Below are 18,922 nucleotides of genomic sequence, written 5' to 3'. Positions count from 1 at the left end.
CGTGACGCCTTACCCGTCCTTCGATACGCCCTACCCGTCACGCGGGATGGCCAACCCGTCCTGCGTGACGCCCTACCCGTTCTGCGCGAAGCCCTACCCGAAACGCAGGACCCCCTAGCCGTCCGGCGGGACGCCCTAGCCGTCCTGCGGGACTCCCTAGATATCCTGCGGGACGCCCTACCCGTAACGCAGGATGCCCAACCCGTCACGCGGGACGCCAAAGCCATCCTGCGTGACGCCTTACCCGTCCTTCGATACGCCCTACCCGTCACGCGGGATGGCCAACCCGTCCTGCGTGACGCCCTACCCGTTCTGCGCGAAGCCCTACCCGTAACTCTGGACCCCCTAGCCGTCTAGAGGGACGCCTTAGCCATCCTTCGGGATGCCCTAGCCGTCCTGCGGGATGCCCTAGCCATCCTGCGGGGCGTCCTTCTAAAACCTTAAAAGTATATTACTGTAGTGTAAATTATGTAAAATCATATTGCTACAGGACCCAAAGCTTTGGCGCTGAAGTGCTGTCATACGAACTCGAGGACCCTGGAGAAGGAATTGTTCAGGAAATTTGCTTAGTTTATGGTGCCAGTGGCGTGATGGAAGCAATTCCAAACGCCTTGTTCGAATTTCTCTTGGCAAGAGTTATTTCACCCAAAGAAAACTCAACTCAACTCAAGATGAAAATCGTGCACTCATTCCTTTCAAACCCCACGGAGAAGCAGGAAGTTGTCGTGGACGCTAACATCAATGTGCTGTACCTGCCTTGCAGATTGCACCAAGACGTGTTGACGATTGTCTTGGTCAATCTGGAACAGCAATCTGTCCACTATTTCAACCCAAAATATAAGCTCATCTCCTCAACAATCAAAAATATTGAATACTTCCTCCTTGGTCTCTACATTTCGACGGAGAGACCATTCAAAAAAGAAGGCACAAAAATGTTGGAGTATGTTATTGAGATCGAGAATCCGATTGCAACAGCAGAGTTGTATCTGCTGCTCTAATGTTACAATGTTGGACGTCAGAGGCCAATAAATATATCTGCGAACTGAGTTTGTAATCAGTTGCCGTCCTGCGCGACGCCTTACCCGTAACGCAGGACGTCCTAGCCCTCCTGCGGGACGCAATAGCCCTCCGGCCGGACGCCCTAACCGTCACGTGGCATGCCCTAGCAATCCTGCGTGATGCCTTACCCGTCCTACGATACGCCCTAGCCGTTCTGCGCGAAGCCCTACCCGTAACGCAGATCCCCCTAGCCGTCCGGCGGGATTCCCTAGCCGTCCTGCGGGACTCCCTAGCAATCCTGCGGGACGCCCTACCCGTAACGCAGGATGCCCAACCCGTCACGCGGGACGCCCTAGCCATCCTGCGTGACGCCTTACCCGTCCTTCGATACGCCCTACCCGTCGCGCGGGATGGCCAACCCGTCTTGCGTGATGCCCTACCCGTTCTGCGCGAAGCCCTACCCGTAACGCTGGACCCCCTAGCCATCTAGAGGGACGCCTTAGCCATCCTTCGGGATGCCCTAGCCATCCTTCGGGGCGTCCTTCTAAAACCTTAAAAGTATATTACTGTAGTGTAAATTATGTAAAATCATATTGTTACAGGACCCAAAGCTTTGGCGCTGAAGTGCTGTCATACGAACTCGAGGACCCTGGAGAAGGAATTGATCAGGAAATTTGCTTAGTTTATGGTGCCAGTGGCGTGATGGAAGCAATTCCAAACACCTTGTTCGAATTTCTCTTGGCAAGAGTTATTTCACCCAAAGAAAACTCAACTCAACTCAAGATGAAAATCATGCACTCATTCCTTTCAAACCCCACGGAGAAGCAGGAAGTTGTCGTGGACGCTAACATCAATGTGCTGTACCTGCCTTGCAGATTGCACCAAGACGTGTTGACGATTGTCATGATCAATCTGGAACAGCAATTTGTCCACTACTTCAACCCAAAATACAAGCTCATCTCTTCAACAATCAAAAATATTGAAAAGATCCTCCTTGGTCTCTACATTTCGATGGAGAGACCATTCAAAAAAGAAGGCACAAAAATGTTGGAGTACGATATGGGGATCGAGAATCCGATTGCTACACCAGAGTTGTATCTGCTCCTCTATTGTTACAATGTTTGACGTCAGAGGCAAATAAATATAACTGCGAACTGAGTTTGTAATCAGTTGCCGTCCTGCGCGACGCCTTACCCGTAACGCAGGACGTCCTAGCCCTCCTGCGGGACGCAATAGCCCTCCGGCCGGACGCCCTAACCGTACGCGGGACGCTCTACCCGTCACGCATAACGCCCTAGCCGTCCTGCAGGACGCCCTAGCCGTCACGCGGAACTATTTAGCCGTCCTGCGCGACAATCTACCCATCACGCGGGACAACCTACTGAACCTACCCGTCACGCATAACGCCCTAGCCGTCCTGCAGGACGCCCTAGCCGTCCTGCGGGACTCCCTAGCCGTCCTTCGGAATGCCCTACCCGTAACGCAGGATGCCCAACCCATCACGCGGGACGCCCAAGCCATCCTGCGTGACGCCTTACCCGTCCTTCGATACGCCCTACCCGTCACGCGGGATGGCCAACCCGTCCTGCGTGACGCCCTACCCGTTCTGCGCGAAGCCCTACCCGTAACTCTGGACCCCCTAGCCGTCTAGAGGGACGCCTTAGCCATCCTTCGGGATGCCCTAGCCGTCCTGCGGGATGCCCTAGCCATCCTGCGGGGCGTCCTTCTAAAACCTTAAAAGTATATTACTGTAGTGTAAATTATGTAAAATCATATTGCTACAGGACCCAAAGCTTTGGCGCTGAAGTGCTGTCATACGAACTCGAGGACCCTGGAGAAGGAATTGTTCAGGAAATTTGCTTAGTTTATGGTGCCAGTGGCGTGATGGAAGCAATTCCAAACGCCTTGTTCGAATTTCTCTTGGCAAGAGTTATTTCACCCAAAGAAAACTCAACTCAACTCAAGATGAAAATCGTGCACTCATTCCTTTCAAACCCCACGGAGAAGCAGGAAGTTGTCGTGGACGCTAACATCAATGTGCTGTACCTGCCTTGCAGATTGCACCAAGACGTGTTGACGATTGTCATGATCAATCTGGAACAGCAATCTGTCCACTACTTCAACCCAAAATACAAGCTCATCTCTTCAACAATCAAAAATATTGAAAAGATCCTCCTTGGTCTCTACATTTCGATGGAGAGACCATTCAAAAAAGAAGGCACAAAAATGTTGGAGTACGATATGGGGATCGAGAATCCGATTGCTACACCAGAGTTGTATCTGCTCCTCTATTGTTACAATGTTTGACGTCAGAGGCAAATAAATATAACTGCGAACTGAGTTTGTAATCAGTTGCCGTCCTGCGCGACGCCTTACCCGTAACGCAGGACGTCCTAGCCCTCCTGCGGGACGCAATAGCCCTCCGGCCGGACGCCCTACCCGTCACGCGGGATGGCCAACCCGTCTTGCGTGACGCCCTTCCCGTTCTGCGCGAAGCCCTACCCGTAACGCTGGACCCCCTAGCCGTCTAGAGGGACGCCTTAGCCATCCTTCGGGATGCCCTAGCCATCCTGCGGAGCGTCCTTCTAAAACCTTAAAAGTATATAACTGTAGTGTAAATTTTGAAAAATCATATTGTTACAGGACCCAAAGCTTTGGCGCTGAAGTGCTGTCATACGAACTCGAGGACCCTGGAGAAGGAATTGTTCAGGAAATTTGCTTAGTTTATGGTGCCAGTGGCGTGATGGAAGCAATTCCAAACGCCTTGTTCGAATTTCTCTTGGCAAGAGTTATTTCACCCAAAGAAAACTCAACTCAACTCAAGATGAAAATCGTGCACTCATTCCTTTCAAACCCCACGGAGAAGCAGGAAGTTGTCGTGGACGCTAACATCAATGTGCTGTACCTGCCTTGCAGATTGCACCAAGACGTGTTGACGATTGTCATGATCAATCTGGAACAGCAATCTGTCCACTACTTCAACCCAAAATACAAGCTCATCTCTTCAACAATCAAAAATATTGAAAAGATCCTCCTTGGTCTCTACATTTCGATGGAGAGACCATTCAAAAAAGAAGGCACAAAAATGTTGGAGTACGATATGGGGATCGAGAATCCGATTGCTACACCAGAGTTGTATCTGCTCCTCTATTGTTACAATGTTTGACGTCAGAGGCAAATAAATATAACTGCGAACTGAGTTTGTAATCAGTTGCCGTCCTGCGCGACGCCTTACCCGTAACGCAGGACGTCCTAGCCCTCCTGCGGGACGCAATAGCCCTCCGGCCGGACGCCCTAACCGTCACGCGGGACGCTCTACCCGTCACGCATAACGCCCTAGCCGTCCTGCAGGACGCCCTAGCCGTCACGCGGAACTATTTAGCCGTCCTGCGCGACAAACTACCCATCACGCGGGACAACCTACTGAACCTACCCGTCACGCATAACGCCCTAGCCATCCTGCAGAACGCCCTAGCCGTCCTGCGGGACTCCCTAGCCATCCTTCGGGACGCCCTACCCATAACGCAGGATGCCCAACCCGTCGCGCGGGATGCCCTATTCATCCTAAATGACGCCTTACCCGTCCTGCGTGACGCCCTACCCGTTCTGCGCGAAGCCCTACCCGTAACGCTGGACCCCCTAGCCGTCTAGAGGGACGCCCTAGCAATCCTGCGGGATGCCCTAGCCGTCCTGCGGGACGCCCTACCCGTTACGCAGGATGCCCAAACCGTCACGCGGGTTGTCCTAGCCATCCTGCGTGACGCCTTACCTGTCCTTCAATACGCCCTTTCCGTCACGCGGGATGGCCAACCCGTCCTGCGTGACACCCTACCCGTTCTGCGCGAAGCCCTACCCGTAACGCTGGACCCCCTAGCCGTCTAGAGGGACGCCCTAGCAATCCTGCGGGATGCCCTAGCCGTCCTGCGGGACGCCCTAGCCGTAACGCAGGATGCCCAAACCGTCACGCGGGATGCCCTAGCCATCCTGCGTGACGCCCTACCCGTTGTGCGCGAAGCCCTACCCGTAACGTTGGACCCCCTAGCCATCCGGCGGGACGCCCTAGCCATCCTGCGGGACGCCCTTGCCGTCCTGCGGGACTCCCTAGCCATCCTGCGGGACGCCCTACCCGTACCGCGGGATGCCCAACCCGTCCTGCGTGATGCCCTACCCGTTCTGCGCAAAGCCCTACCCGTAACGCAGGACCCCCTAGCCCTCCGGCCGGACGCCCTAGCCGTCCTGCGGGACGTCCTTCTAAAATCTAAAAAGTGTATTACTGTAGTGTAAATTATGTAAAATCATATAGTTACAGGACCCAAAGCTCTGGCGCTGAAGTGCTGTCATACGAACTCGAGGATCCGGGAGAGGGAATTGTTCAGGAAATTTGCTTAGTTTATGGTGCCAGTGGCGTGATGGAAGCAATTCCAAACGCCTTGTTCGAATTTCTCTTGGCAAGAGTTGTTGCACCCAAAGAAAACTCAACTCAACTCAAGATGAAAACTGTGCACACATTCCTTTCAAACCCCACGGAGAAGCAGGAAGTTGTCGTGGACGCTAACATCAATGTGCTGTACCTGCCTTGCAGATTGCACCAAGACGTGTTGACGATTGTCATGATCAATCTGGAACAGCAATCTGTCCACTACTTCAACCCAAAATACAAGCTCATCTCTTCAACAATCAAAAATATTGAAAAGATCCTCCTTGGTCTCTACATTTCGATGGAGAGACCATTCAAAAAAGAAGGCACAAAAATGTTGGAGTACGATATGGGGATCGAGAATCCGATTGCTACACCAGAGTTGTATCTGCTGCGCTATTGTTACAATGTTGGACGTCAGAGGCTTGGTCGCTCCCACGACTTTGAGCGCGCTCGCCTACGTCAACTTACTGGATCATCTCGGCAAATTTGTAATTTGTTTAAAACTATTATAATCTCTTTTGAAACCTTTTTTTAAACAAAAACCTTATATGTATCTCTAAAAAAATGCCACAAAATGAAAATGTGTCGCATGCACAGAGAGAAACAATGGCCTGACACCTGAATGCCAAGCGTTTGCCCTGAATACAACTGAGGAAAGACCAGAAGCGGTGGAGAATTATGCAAATGCAGAGGGCGGCGGGGATCAATTTCATCGTCGCGCCTCCTGGTAGATGACCAGCGCCAGCAGCAGAGAGATCACTGGGCATACATAAAGATTTGATTAGTCGTAAAAACTCGAGGAGACTCGTCAGGGCCGGCACTCACGCGACAGAATCATGATGTAGACCGCCACTCGGTAGTAGGTGTACTTCTTGCGGTGGTCAGTGCTCCGCAGGCCCAGGCAGGTCATCAGGGTGGCGAACAAGTTGGTCAGCAGACAGACGACGCACAGTGCGGCCGCCTTTATGTAAGCTGCAGAAATAAAGTGCGTTTAATTCATTCGGAATAAACAATATTTCAAGTTATTGGGGGCTTCAAGGTATTTCCAGGGTTTTCTCAGGCTATGGTTAGATAGAAAAACCAGCAAAAAAGATGATTTAAAAGAGTTATTTTATAATATTAAAACAGTCATTAAAATAATCATTTCATTTTACGCAGGTTTCACCAATTGTGCAATGCGCATAAATGCAAAATAATGCGCAAAAAACACTAGTTTTGGAATTTTCCGAATTAAACCCTGATCATTTCGCGCCAAATATGTCAGAAATTTTGTAAAATTACGAATGTGTTAGGATTGTCGTTCTTTTGGTGAAACCAGTGGCTTTTTGAATCATTTGTATAAATCCCTATTTTAGATCATCCATCAAAGGAATTCTAGATTTTCAATAAAAACAGCTAAATTACTTTTTAATGAGACCAAAAAGACATCAGATGAAAAAAATATTAGGGAAAAAATGAAATAAGTGAATATTTGTCTCGAGGGTGGAGAGCTTTGCTGATCAAAATGAGCGAAAGAATAAATTCAACTATTTGGAAGGAAATCACTCCTAAATTCTTAAAAAGCTACTATTTTTGCTCAAAATTTGATTGAAAATTTAAACTGGCCGTTAGATAACCTTTAAATTTTTCTTAGGAAAAATCAAAATACCAAAAATTATTCGAGAATCATGAAAAATGTTTTGCTAACCTCATTTTTATCTCAACCAGGAGGCAAGATGCTCTCACTAGCGCTATGATTTAGCTAAAACGGTAATGTTTAGTTAGTAAATCTTAAAAAAAATCAATCAATATTGATATCAAACCTTGATTAGGATCTTAGTGTCATCATTGCTGCAATGGTATCCTCGTGAAGGACTAATGTAAATGCTCAGGGCAACCTTGTTAGAAAACGGACCTTCAGAGTGACAGTCTAAGCAGCACATCACATCTTTGGGAAGATCTTCAAGCGATTCGCCTCCACACTTAGAGCACACAGGCCAAGCGCATGAGTTGTCTTCGTCAACTCCACAAATTGTCCCTAAAAATATTTATTATTAAGATGTTTATGTGTTGTTTTCAGATAAAGATCAAGTTTCAACAGGGAAAAAATGATACCAGGGATGCAAAACACCCGCATTAAAAAAAATCAGTGCAGTGCTTAAAAGCGTTTTTTTTGTCAATTTTAACAAGTTTCTTGCAGGCACCTCAGTTTTGATTTATTTCCTAATAATTATCTCATGACTTCGACTTGAAAAATTGTTTCAGATTAATTTTTGGAGAAATTAAAGACGATTTAACAGAAAAAATCTGCACGATAGAGGAAATTTTGACCACTCCTACCGCAAATTTTAGATTTCCACGCGGTAATATTGAATAAATTCATTTCTTGCGCAACAAATTGGTAAAATTTGAGTTGTAAGCAACTGCAACCCTGAATGATACATGATAATATACCTTTGACTAGTGCAAGCTGGTGATTTTTCACTTGAGGGCAGAGATTTGGAATTTTCACGTCAACCTTTTTCAACCGATCCAGACAATTTTGTTCAAACCAGCTGGAAGCGACTGAGCCCGTGTAGAATGGAAGGTTTTCTGCCTTAAACACTGAGGTAAACTCATCCGTGGCGAAGTCACCTTTGAAAAAAGATTAAAATCAAGATTTGTTTTTGAAAAAGTATCGCTCACCTCTGGACGTTAGCATTTCTCTTATTACAATGATGGTGCCTGGGATTAGTTCCGGTATCACAGTCCTTTGACTGGTGTTGATGATAGCATAAGGTATTGTTTCAGAAGATTGTTTCAAATCAGTGACGTACAGATTTGATGATTCAAATGCCAGATACTTCACGATCACAGTTTGTCTGCAGCAGATGTTTGCATCCTGGAAAGTTTTTAGTATCGATGGGACCACCAGGTTTTTTTTACCAATTTCTTCGTCAAAAGATGAATTTCCCCATGTGAAAATCTAAAATATGAAGTCAGAATGGTCAAAATTTCTTCTACTGAGCAGATTTTTTCTTTTAAATTGCCATTTATGCCTCAATTTCTCAAAAGTTATATCTGACAATTTCTGAAGTCGAGGTTTTTACTAGAAATTTATTGAAAACTGTGGTAGAAACATTGCCTGCCAGAAATGGGTAAAAATTGAAATAAACCCGCTTTTTTGCAACCCATTATGGGAAAAGTTTAGTTTCCCCTTGAATTTACCTGTAGTGCAGGTTTCAATTCTGAAAACCTTTGTGGCAGCCAGGGTTGCACTTGACTGCATTTTTCCAGAACGCATCCTCTGCCAGCTAAAAACTTGGTGTGTGTTCAGGAGACTGTTAAGGGTAATTGTCAATTTTACCGACTTTATTTCTCCATCCTGAATTTTAGGGGTGTTTCATAGTGTGTAACCTGAAATTTTGAGCAAAAAATTCGGGGGCCTTTTTTGGGAAATCACGATTTTCGAAAACGGAAAATTTCAGTTAGTAAATCCGAAATATAAAGGTATCTTCGTTTCAGAATGGTATTCCGATGTGGTTTTTTCCCCTCCACACGTAACTTTTTGAGTAGAAAAAATTTTCCATTGGTCAAAAATTTGTAAGTCAAATTTCAAGGTCACAAATTCGCGTGCAAAATGTTCAATTAAAAATATCGCAAAATAGGCCCCCTCGGATTTTTTTCATGAAAACGTAAAAAATGTAGCCCTGAATTTGTAGAATCGAATGGTGAAGAGAAATCGATGGAGACTCTGATAGATCGCAAGATATTTTATATTTAAGTATTCGTGTCGCGCGTCCGGCACGACGACAATATCATCCGGCGATTTTACTTTCGTAATTTACGTCGGAATTTGATATGTAACCCACATGTTATGCATATGATTACCTAGTAAAATAAACGAGCTTTCCAGTGGTGTGCTTAAATTTTGTTTTGGTTTCAAACTTCTCAAGAAATAGCGGCGCGCGAAAAGAAAATATAAATTTTTAAAATATTGACATTTTTACAAATCTCAAATCTCGGGTTCTAACCATCAGAATTGCAAAAACTACCCACCGTTGGACTCGTATCGACCTTCCCTGACCAGCTGAAAGGTTTAGGGGTGTTTACCCTCCACCCCTAAGTTGCTGAACTTCAACCCCCAAGAAAAAAAACAAAAAATGTAGCATCAGACACAACAGCCAGACACAACAGCACTTGAGCCAATGTTACTGACGCTCGAGATTTGAAGAGTTAATCCTTTTGTTAGTTTCTCTCCTTTCTGTTTTAAATGGAGCAAAATTCGGCGCGAGGAGCGCTGCTGGTTTTTTACTCTTTGTAATTTCTCCATCAGCCCGTTTCTGGAGGAAAAGAAAAAAAGTGAGGATCAATTTTAATAAATTCGTGGTTCAATTTACCTTTTTGGCTTTCTCTTTTTCTTTGCAGAATCTAAAGGTGGGACCGAACCGGTCAAATCTTTCCCTGATGAATCCGAGTGGAGATTTTGCGACGCTGTGAGAGTTTCCGACACTGACGACGCACTTTGAATTTGCTGTGGAAATGACTGTTTAGTTTGTTAGAGGCTAGCAAGCAAACGCACTCACCAATCCAACTGAAATCTTGGTGTCTTGAGACGAGGGACACTCGATCAATTGCTCGCCCGGACACTCTTCGGCTTGGCTAACGTCCACTATTTCGAAATCCATATTCAACGCCTTCCTCGGCACCACTTTCGGCGATGCAACTGGACTTATGCTTGCAACTGATCTGTTTCTGATGTCTGGAGATTTTGTTGGGCTCTCTACTAGCATGACGGATTGACTTTCCGCATCGCAGACGAGTGTTTTCCGTCTGTGCAGTCTCTCTGGTCTCCGGTGCGCGGAAATAATTGGGGACGGTGGCTCCTCGTCGATGATCTGCACTTTGTGTGGGGTAACTGCGTTCAAATTTTCTGAAATGTGTCTCCGTTTTCTTCGTAAAACAGGAGATTTCCTCCTTTTCACTTCTAAAATCGGACTGGCTGGCCGGTCCTCTGAAAAATAGTCAGTGAATTTCACCGTTAGACTCGTCTTGACCTCCCCTGAGCAGCTGAAGGTTTTAGGGGTTCTTACCCTCCACCCCTATACTTTAAACCCTTCGGAAATGAACAACATTTTATAGCTCTGGATAATTTTATTAATTTATATTTTATTCAAAAGCATTTTTTTTAGTTTTGGTTGAATGGGCGGGGTGGTAATTCAGTAGAAATTTAGGATGATTTTAAATGTTTTGAAGCCAAGTCGATGCAAATTAAAGCAGGTACGTTAATTTTTTTATTAAAATTGATGCAATGGGGTTGAAAGGGGATGAGGGTAAGCTCCCCATAAACACTTCGGCTGTTAGTGTTGAACGCCGTACCGCGTAACGCCCTACCCGTCCCGCTTTACGCCCTACCCGTTACGCGTAACGCCCTACCCGTTACGCGTAACGCCCTACCCGTTACGCGTAACGCCCTTCCCGTTACGCGTAACGCCCTACCCGTTACGCGTAACGCCCTACCCGTTACGCGTAACGCCCTACCCGTTACGCGTAACGCCCTTCCCGTTACGCGTAACGCCCTACCCGTTACGCGTAACGCCCTTTCCGTTACGCGTGACGCCCTACCCGTTACGCGTAACGCCCTACCCGTTACGCGTAACGCCCTACCTGTTACGCGTAACGCCCTTCCCGTTACGCGTAACGCCCTACCCGTTACGCGTAACGCCCTAACCGTCCAGCGTAACGCCCTACCCGTTACGCGTAACACCCTTCCCGTTACGCGTAACGCCCTACCCGTTACGCGTAACGCCCTACCCGTTACGCGTAACGCCCTTCCCGTCCAGCGTAACGCCCTACCCGTCCAGCGTAACGCCCTAACCGTTACGCGTAACGCCCTACCCGTCCAGCGTAACGCCCTACCCGTTACGCGTAACGCCCTACCCGTTATGCGTAACGCCCTTCCCGTTACGCGTAACGCCCTTCCCGTTACGCGTAACGCCCTACCCGTTACGCGTAACGCCCTACCCGTTACGCGTAACGCCCTACCCGTTACGCGTAACGCCCTACCCGTTACGCGTAACGCCCTACCCGTCCAGCGTAACGCCCTACCCGTCCAGCGTAACGCCCTACCCGTTACGCGTAACGCCCTACCCGTCCAGCGTAACGCCCTACCCGTTATGCGTTACGCCCTACCCGTTACGCGAGATGCGTAACGCCCTACCCGTTATGCGTAACGCCATACCCGTTACGCGAGAACCGTAACGCCCTACCCGTTATGCGTAACGCCATACCCGTTACGCGAGACTTGTAACGCCCTCCCCGTTATGCGTAACGCCATACCCGTTACGCGAGAACCGTAACGCCCTACCCGTTATGCGTAAAGCTCTACCCGTTACGCGAGACTTGTAACGCCCTCCCCGTTATGCGTAACGCCATACCCGTTACGCGAGAACCGTAACGCCCTACCCGTTATGCGTAACGCTCTACCCGTTACGCGTGATGCGTAACGCCCTACCCGTTATGCGTAACGCCATACCCGTTACGCGAGACGCGTAACGCCCTCCCCGTTATGCGTAACGCCATACCCGTTACGCGAGACGCGTAACGCCCTACCCGTTATGCGTAACGCCATACCCGTTACGCGAGACGCGTAACGCCCTCCCCGTTATGCGTAACGCCCTACCCGTTACGCGTGATGCGTAACGCCCTACCCATTATGCGAAACGCCCTACCCGTTACGCGTGATGCTTAACGCCCTACCTGTTATGCGTAACGCCATGCCCGTTACGTAGACGCGTAACGCCCTACCCGTTATGCGTAACGCCATACCCGTTACGCGAGACGCGTAACGCCCTCCCCGTTATGCGTAACGCCATACCCGTTACGCGAGACGCTTAACGCCCTTCCCGTTATGCGTAACGCCATACCCGTTACGTAGACGCGTAACGCCCTACCCGTTATGCGTAACGCCATACCCGTTACGCGAGACGCGTAACGCCCTCCCCGTTATGCGTAACGCCATACCCGTTACGCGAGACGCGTAACGCCCTTCCCGTTATGCGTAATGCCATACCCGTTACTCAGGACTCGTAACGCCCTCCCCGTTATGCGTAACGCCCTACCCGTTACGCGTGATGCGTAACGCCCTACCCGTTATGCGTAACGCCATACCCGTTACGCGAGACGCGTAACGCCCTACCCGTTATGCGTAACGCCATACCCGTTACGCGAGACGCGTAACGCCCTCCCCGTTATGCGTGACGCCATACCCGTTACGCGAGACGCGTAACGCCCTTCCCGTTATGCGTAACGCCATACCCGTTACTCAGGACTCGTAACGCCCTCCCCGTTATGCGTAACGCCATACCCGTTACTCAGGACTCGTAACGCCCTCCCCGTTATGCGTAACGCCATACCCGTTACTCAGGACTCGTAACGCCCTCCCCGTTATGCGTAACGCCATACCCGTTACTCAGGACTCGTAACGCTATCCCCGTTATGCGTAACGCCATACCCGTTACGCGAGACGCGTAACGCCCTACCTGTTATGCGTAACGCCATACCCGTTACTCAGGACTCGTAACGCCCTCCCCGTTATGCGTAACGCCATACCCGTTACTCAGGACTCGTAACGCCCTCCCCGTTATGCGTAACGCCATACCCGTTACTCAGGACTCGTAACGCCCTCCCCGTTATGCGTAACGCCATACCCGTTACTCAGGACTCGTAACGCTATCCCCGTTATGCGTAACGCCATACCCGTTACGCGAGACGCGTAACGCCCTACCTGTTATGCGTAACGCCATACCCGTTACGCGAGACGCGTAACGCCCTCCCCGTTATGCGTAACCCCTACCCGTTACGCGTGATGCGTAACGCCCTACCCGTTATGCGTAACGCCATACCCGTTACGCGAGACGCGTAACGCCCTACCTGTTATGCGTAACGCCATACCCGTTACGCGAGACGCGTAACGCCCTCCCCGTTATGCGTAACGCCATACCCGTTACGCGAGACGCGTAACGCCCTACCCGTTCTGCGTAACGCCATACCCGTTATGCGTAACGCCATACCCGTTACGCGAGACGCGTAACGCCCTCCCCGTTATGCGTAACGCCATACCCGTTACGTGAGACGCGTAACGCCCTACCCGTTCTGCGTAACGCCATACCCGTTATGCGTATCGCCCTACCCGTTACTCGGGACGCGTAATTGTTCGTTCCCACTAGTGCGTTCTTCGGGAGCAAATTTTTCTCCCTGGGAGTCCCGGTCCCGAAAAAATGTTTCCTGTTACCGGAATTTCCTGGTGCCCTTACCAAATATTTTTCCCGGGAATTCCCGCTCCCGACTCTTATTTCCCGATTCTTCCCGCTCCCGATTTCCCGCCAAAAATTTTAAATTCGAAAGTAGACACCATGTGCGTTGATAACTTATAAGTTAATTAATTAATTTTTAGCTCGCATATTTACAAATACAAACTTACTATGCTCTTTTATTTTTCCATGTTGAAATTATAAATTACACTTTTCGTTGATAAAAAAGTTCACGGAGGCAATTTTTACTGGGCCACGTTAAATACTACGTTTTAAATAAAATTCAATTTTCTGTAGAAATGCAGAGATTACCAAAACAAAACCTAAAAAACTGCATTTTATTTAGATCAAGAACTTTTCTCCCGACTTTTTTAAGTTGCGAGAATCATCACACGTTAATGAAAAAAATCTGTAACATTTTTAGTAAAGTGAATAGTGATAGTGAAAGACAAAAAAGAAATACTACAGCTTGAACTCCGCAAATTGAAATTAGGATAGTTCATAACGCTATCAAACCGTGAAAAATATCTAACATACAAAACATTCCTAACCATTTTTTTAATCATTCTAGGAAAATTAAAAGCGAGTTGTGAATATGAATTTTGACTAGGTTCCCGGGAATTCCCGCTCCCGGCAAAATTTTCCCGCTCCCGTCCCGACCGTGGCTCCTGTCTAAAAATGTCGGTCCTGGCGCCGGGAATTCGCGGGAGATTCCGGGAGTCCCGAGACATTCCCGTCCCGGCGAACGCCCACCGAGAAAAAAGTCAACCAAAAGGTGCCCATTGGGTGCCCGCGTTCGGTCACCCGGCTACCCCCCGTGGGCACCCAGATGGGCACCCATTGGTTATACCGCATGTCCAACCCTTCGGGCACCCGCGAGCGGTCATGCCCAGAATTCGGTCACCAAATGGGCACCCTTAAAATGACCTTTCAGAGAGACTCTTAATTTGTACATTTCAAGTATAACTGAATTCAGGGAGCGTAATAAATAAGAGGCCGAGAATATTCGTTGACCAAAAGCTAACCATCGGGTGCCCGGCTGAGGTTACCACCAGTGGGCAGCCAATGGTTACCTTTTGGCTACCTTTTATCTAGGGCTGTCAGGTGGCACTGGTGGCAGGTCAATTGACTCTGTTCATTAAAAAAGTTAAATTTGAGTATAGCGCAAAATGACAGCCCGAGGTAAGAGGTAGCCAAAAGGTAACCATTTGGTACCCGCCTGCGGTTACCTTCAGTGGGCAGCTAGATGGGCAGCACTTTTATTGGATGATATTCATACAACAATTAAAGTACAATTAATTAATACATTTTATACATCAAATTTGAAGATCTCTATTTTTAAAAATCCCCGAAAATCAAATTATGTGAATGAAGGGTGGACTGTAACTCTTTACTGGGTTAAGTTATCACCTTGAAATTTTCATTTTATATCCTAGTTTTCCACCATGAACAACTTATCAACCTACAAAAAATTCGCAGGGCAAAGGTCAAGGTCACCTTTTGCGACCTTAACTCAAAAATTCAAAATCAAGGGATGATACAACCCTTAGATTTTTTTTGAGGTTCAGAGCTGAAATGTAGCCCTTGAAATTCTGCACAAGCTCACCAAGTTTCAACAATGTGCAACAATAGTTTTGCTTTAATTTGAATAAATTAAAAACCGACTCGAGGCCGCTCGATCAAGCATGGCCTTAAGTCGGCGAGTTCGCCGATCATTCGTCTATAATATTTTTACCCATTGCATTGGATAATCCACAACAAGAGGGCCCAGTGTAGACATATTAAGGTCGAAATCGACCTTCAGTGTCTGTACCTGACGAGACCCTGAAGGTCGATTTTGACCTTACTATGTCAATCATGGGTCCTCTTGTTGTATCTAATCAAATGGAATGGGTAAAAGTATTATCGAAGAATGATCGGCGAACTCGCCGACTTAAGGCCATGCTCGATCGAGCGGCCTCGAGTCGGTTTTTAATTTATTCAAATTAAAGCAAAACTATTGTTGCACATTGTTGAAACTTGGTGAGCTTGTGCAGAATTTCAAGGGCTACATTTCAGCCCTCAACCCCGAAAAATCTAAGAGGTCTATCATCCCTTAATATTTTATTTCAAAAAAGGTCGCAAAAGGTGGCCTTGACCTTCAACTTGCGAATTTTTTGGTAAAAAAAAAATTGTGGGTCGAAAACTAGGTTTATTAGTGAAGATTTCAAGGTAATATCAACGCAGTAAAAGTTTCAGTCCACCTTCCATGAACAGGATAAGCAAATATAATTGTATTTTAGATTTTCGTCGCCAAAATACCGCGTCAGATTCACCACGGAAAACTGAAATCTTATAAATTGATGACATAATCGCCAAAATTGTAATTACAAATAATTTTTGAAAGGCAATAATAATAATAATTTTTAATAATAATAATGCAGCAACATGTTAAATAATTTTGGAAAATTGCATGATTCTGCACAAATTCACCAGTTGCGAATGGCCCTTTTGGTCTCCCAATATAAATGGGTACAGCTGTTACGTAGTATTATTTTAATGCGATTTAACTAAGATTTAGGACACAATCCTGCTGCTGTGTGAACAACCCTTAAAATGATTTTATTTGATGAGCTGGAACCAAAAATCAGTCTAGCCAATCACCGTTGAAACGTCAGTAAATTGATAAAAAAATTTATCTTTACGTTTCCACGGTGACTGGCTGAACTGATTTTGGTTTTCAGCATACTAAAATCAATTATTTGAAGTCCAGAATGCACAGCAGCAGGATTGAGTCCAAAACCACATTTGAAAGTAAATAACATCGAAAGTTGCTGTTGCTGAGACTTCGAACAAATAATAAGCCATTCGCAAATGCCTAGCAATGACTATCAGAGAATATTAAATTCAAAATATAACCTGACGGAATTACCTGCGTAGAGATTGCCAACATCAACTAAATATGATTTAATAAAACTATTCGCATATATAATTTTGGGAATTTAAATTGTTGCAAACATCAACAATGAATGTGTGGTGCAAATTTCAGCGCTTAAAAATGACGTTTTTTGAAAATTAATTCGATCAAAACCTGGTTTTAACTGGCTGAATTGACGAAAATAATTAAAGTAACAAAGGAAAACTATTGAAGTGTATTAAAACACATTTCTTCCACTTAAAATTTGAAGAACTTTCAATTTTAAAATCCAACATCAAAAATTAAAAAAAAACTTAAGTGTTTCATTAGTACATATATAAACACTCTCGAGCTATTATATAGCCATAAATTGAAAATGACTTGAAAAAGAGCTAAGTTAACGCTTGCAAACAAATGCTGGCATTCACTCGCCTGGCTTAAACATCTGGTTAAAATCAGTGAAATCTTAAATTTGAACCTTAAATTAAGTCTCAATTTAGGCACACAAATATAACAACAAAATAGCTATCAAACACACAAGTTACCACACTCATTCTTCCTTCGTGTGGTCCGCAGTATTTAGCATTTTCAATTGTTTCTATCAAATTGTTGTTTTACGTCTCTGGAGTCGCATCCAGCCGTCTCTTCCATTCCATGTCAGCGAAAAATAGCACCAAAAGACATCACGCTACAAAACAAAATGCAATTTATTACTTTTTCTACTCAATAAATTCGCCATGCATTTAAATGCATACCTGCATGCTGCGCGGCAAAGGTTCAGTTCGGTTGTCCCGGTTGTCCAAGCTTGGAATCCCTTCCTGTACATGTGCAGACAGATTAGGGCGGGACACGGTGCAAGCCTGCTGACACAAGGATGATAATAAACAATTTGAAATGACAATTTTGGTGTTTACGTAGAATCAGTTTTACGCGCGCGTATTTTTGTAAGCCCTCCCTGCTAAAATCTAAGTAAATTCAATATGCCCTTACCTTGCAAACCATCCGTCATTCGTCCAAGGATTCGTTGATTAAGTTGATTTCTCGAAACACGTCCAAAAACACGTCGAAAATCTCTGACGAAAATTATGATGCAATAATCCAACCGTCCTGTTTGTTGTTCGTTCTCAAACACAAACATAACCACATAACCAGCACGGCGGCAGCTTATGCTACTGCCGACAGTGGCGCCACGCGCGGCCTGACGAGTGTAACAAAGAAACGCGCGCGAAAGCTGATTGAGTAAAATGTGCTCAAAACGATTAAATTAAAAGAGTTTAAAATGCTACTAAGGGTATTAAAACTCAATATATTTTTAATAAATAATTTTTAACGTGACACGGAATAATTAATTAATTGTGGTTATGAGGTTGCCCATTGGTTAACCATTGGGTAACCCCTTTTGGTTATCATAGCTAATTTTTTAATTACTTGTGTATTTTACTAAATAAATAAATTAAAACCTGAATTGAAAAAAATCTGACAAAATTTTAGAATAAAAACGAGTTAAAAATATGGTGCCCGCGCATGGGCTAACCATTTGGTGACCAAAAGGTACACATTGGGTGGTTATTTTAAAATGCAAAAAAATTAATTTCCGCTCATTAAATAACATTTTTTATCTGTGCCCAAAAGTTAACCCAAACAGTTCATGAACCGGTCATACCGCAATTAACCCATCAGAGCTACTCAAAAGTTGCCCTTTGGGTGCCCACGATAGGGCACTGGCATTTTGAGATGATCCGAGCCAAATTTCCAAAATTTTTCATTGAAACTTGATTTTGGGTCATGCCTGAAATAGAAAACCACCTTTTGTTCAACTTTTTTTAAGTGACCGCAAGTGACCATGGTTAGCCCCCTGCCTGCTACGGCTACCCGAAAGGTGCCCATTGAGTGCCCAAGACCGGGCACTGGCAATTCGACATGATCTAAGCAAAATTTCAAAAAATTCCAGCAAAAAATGATTGAAGGTCATGCCTGAAATGCAAAACCATCCATAACTTTAATTTTGTTAGGTGACCGCAAGTGACCATAGTTAACCGCCTGCCCGCTCCGAGTATCCGAAAGGTGCCCGATGGGTGCCAAAGACTGGGCACTGGCAATTTCGGTGATCCAAGCAAAATTTCGACAAAAATTTAATGAAACATGATTCAAGATCATGCCAGAAATGCAAAATCCCCCTTAGTTTTAATTTTGTTAGGTGACCGCAAGTGACCCCCTGCCCGCGCTGGGTATCCAAAAGGTGCCCATTGGGTGCCCAAGACTGGGCACTCAAAATTTGCATGATACAAGCAAAATTTCAAAAAAATTCCAATGAAACATGAATTAGGATCATGCCTA

At 46.1% G+C, this 18,922-nt stretch overlaps 1 protein-coding gene and 2 long non-coding RNA genes across 3 annotated transcripts; all 3 read right to left on the bottom strand.

Annotated features, from left to right (window-relative positions):
• Nucleotides 1-7,056: 7,056 nt before the first annotated feature.
• LOC135947797 (uncharacterized) lies at nucleotides 7,057-8,696 on the bottom strand. The gene is made up of 5 exons (XM_065496738.1): nucleotides 8,606-8,696; nucleotides 8,084-8,279; nucleotides 7,853-8,032; nucleotides 7,222-7,436; nucleotides 7,057-7,160 (listed from the first exon to the last, which is right to left on the bottom strand). Exons 2-5 carry the CDS (start codon nucleotides 8,097-8,099, stop codon nucleotides 7,119-7,121), a joined length of 453 nt encoding a protein of 150 aa, XP_065352810.1. The 5' UTR covers nucleotides 8,100-8,279; nucleotides 8,606-8,696; the 3' UTR covers nucleotides 7,057-7,118.
• Nucleotides 8,697-9,566: 870 nt separating this feature from the next.
• LOC135947825 (uncharacterized) lies at nucleotides 9,567-10,386 on the bottom strand. The gene is made up of 3 exons (XR_010575725.1): nucleotides 9,964-10,386; nucleotides 9,778-9,911; nucleotides 9,567-9,720 (listed from the first exon to the last, which is right to left on the bottom strand). It is a non-coding gene; the product is annotated as an uncharacterized LOC135947825 (long non-coding RNA).
• Nucleotides 10,387-14,694: 4,308 nt separating this feature from the next.
• LOC135934062 (uncharacterized) lies at nucleotides 14,695-17,709 on the bottom strand. Its single transcript, XR_010574058.1, has 3 exons — nucleotides 17,576-17,709; nucleotides 17,341-17,445; nucleotides 14,695-17,273 (listed from the first exon to the last, which is right to left on the bottom strand). It is a non-coding gene; the product is annotated as an uncharacterized LOC135934062 (long non-coding RNA).
• Nucleotides 17,710-18,922: the final 1,213 nt, after the last annotated feature.

Source organism: Cloeon dipterum, chromosome 1, assembly GCF_949628265.1.
Source record: "Cloeon dipterum chromosome 1, ieCloDipt1.1, whole genome shotgun sequence".
In the NCBI taxonomy this organism is placed as follows: Eukaryota; Metazoa; Arthropoda; class Insecta; order Ephemeroptera; family Baetidae; genus Cloeon; species Cloeon dipterum.
This window is presented reverse-complemented; position numbering and strand designations above follow the sequence as displayed.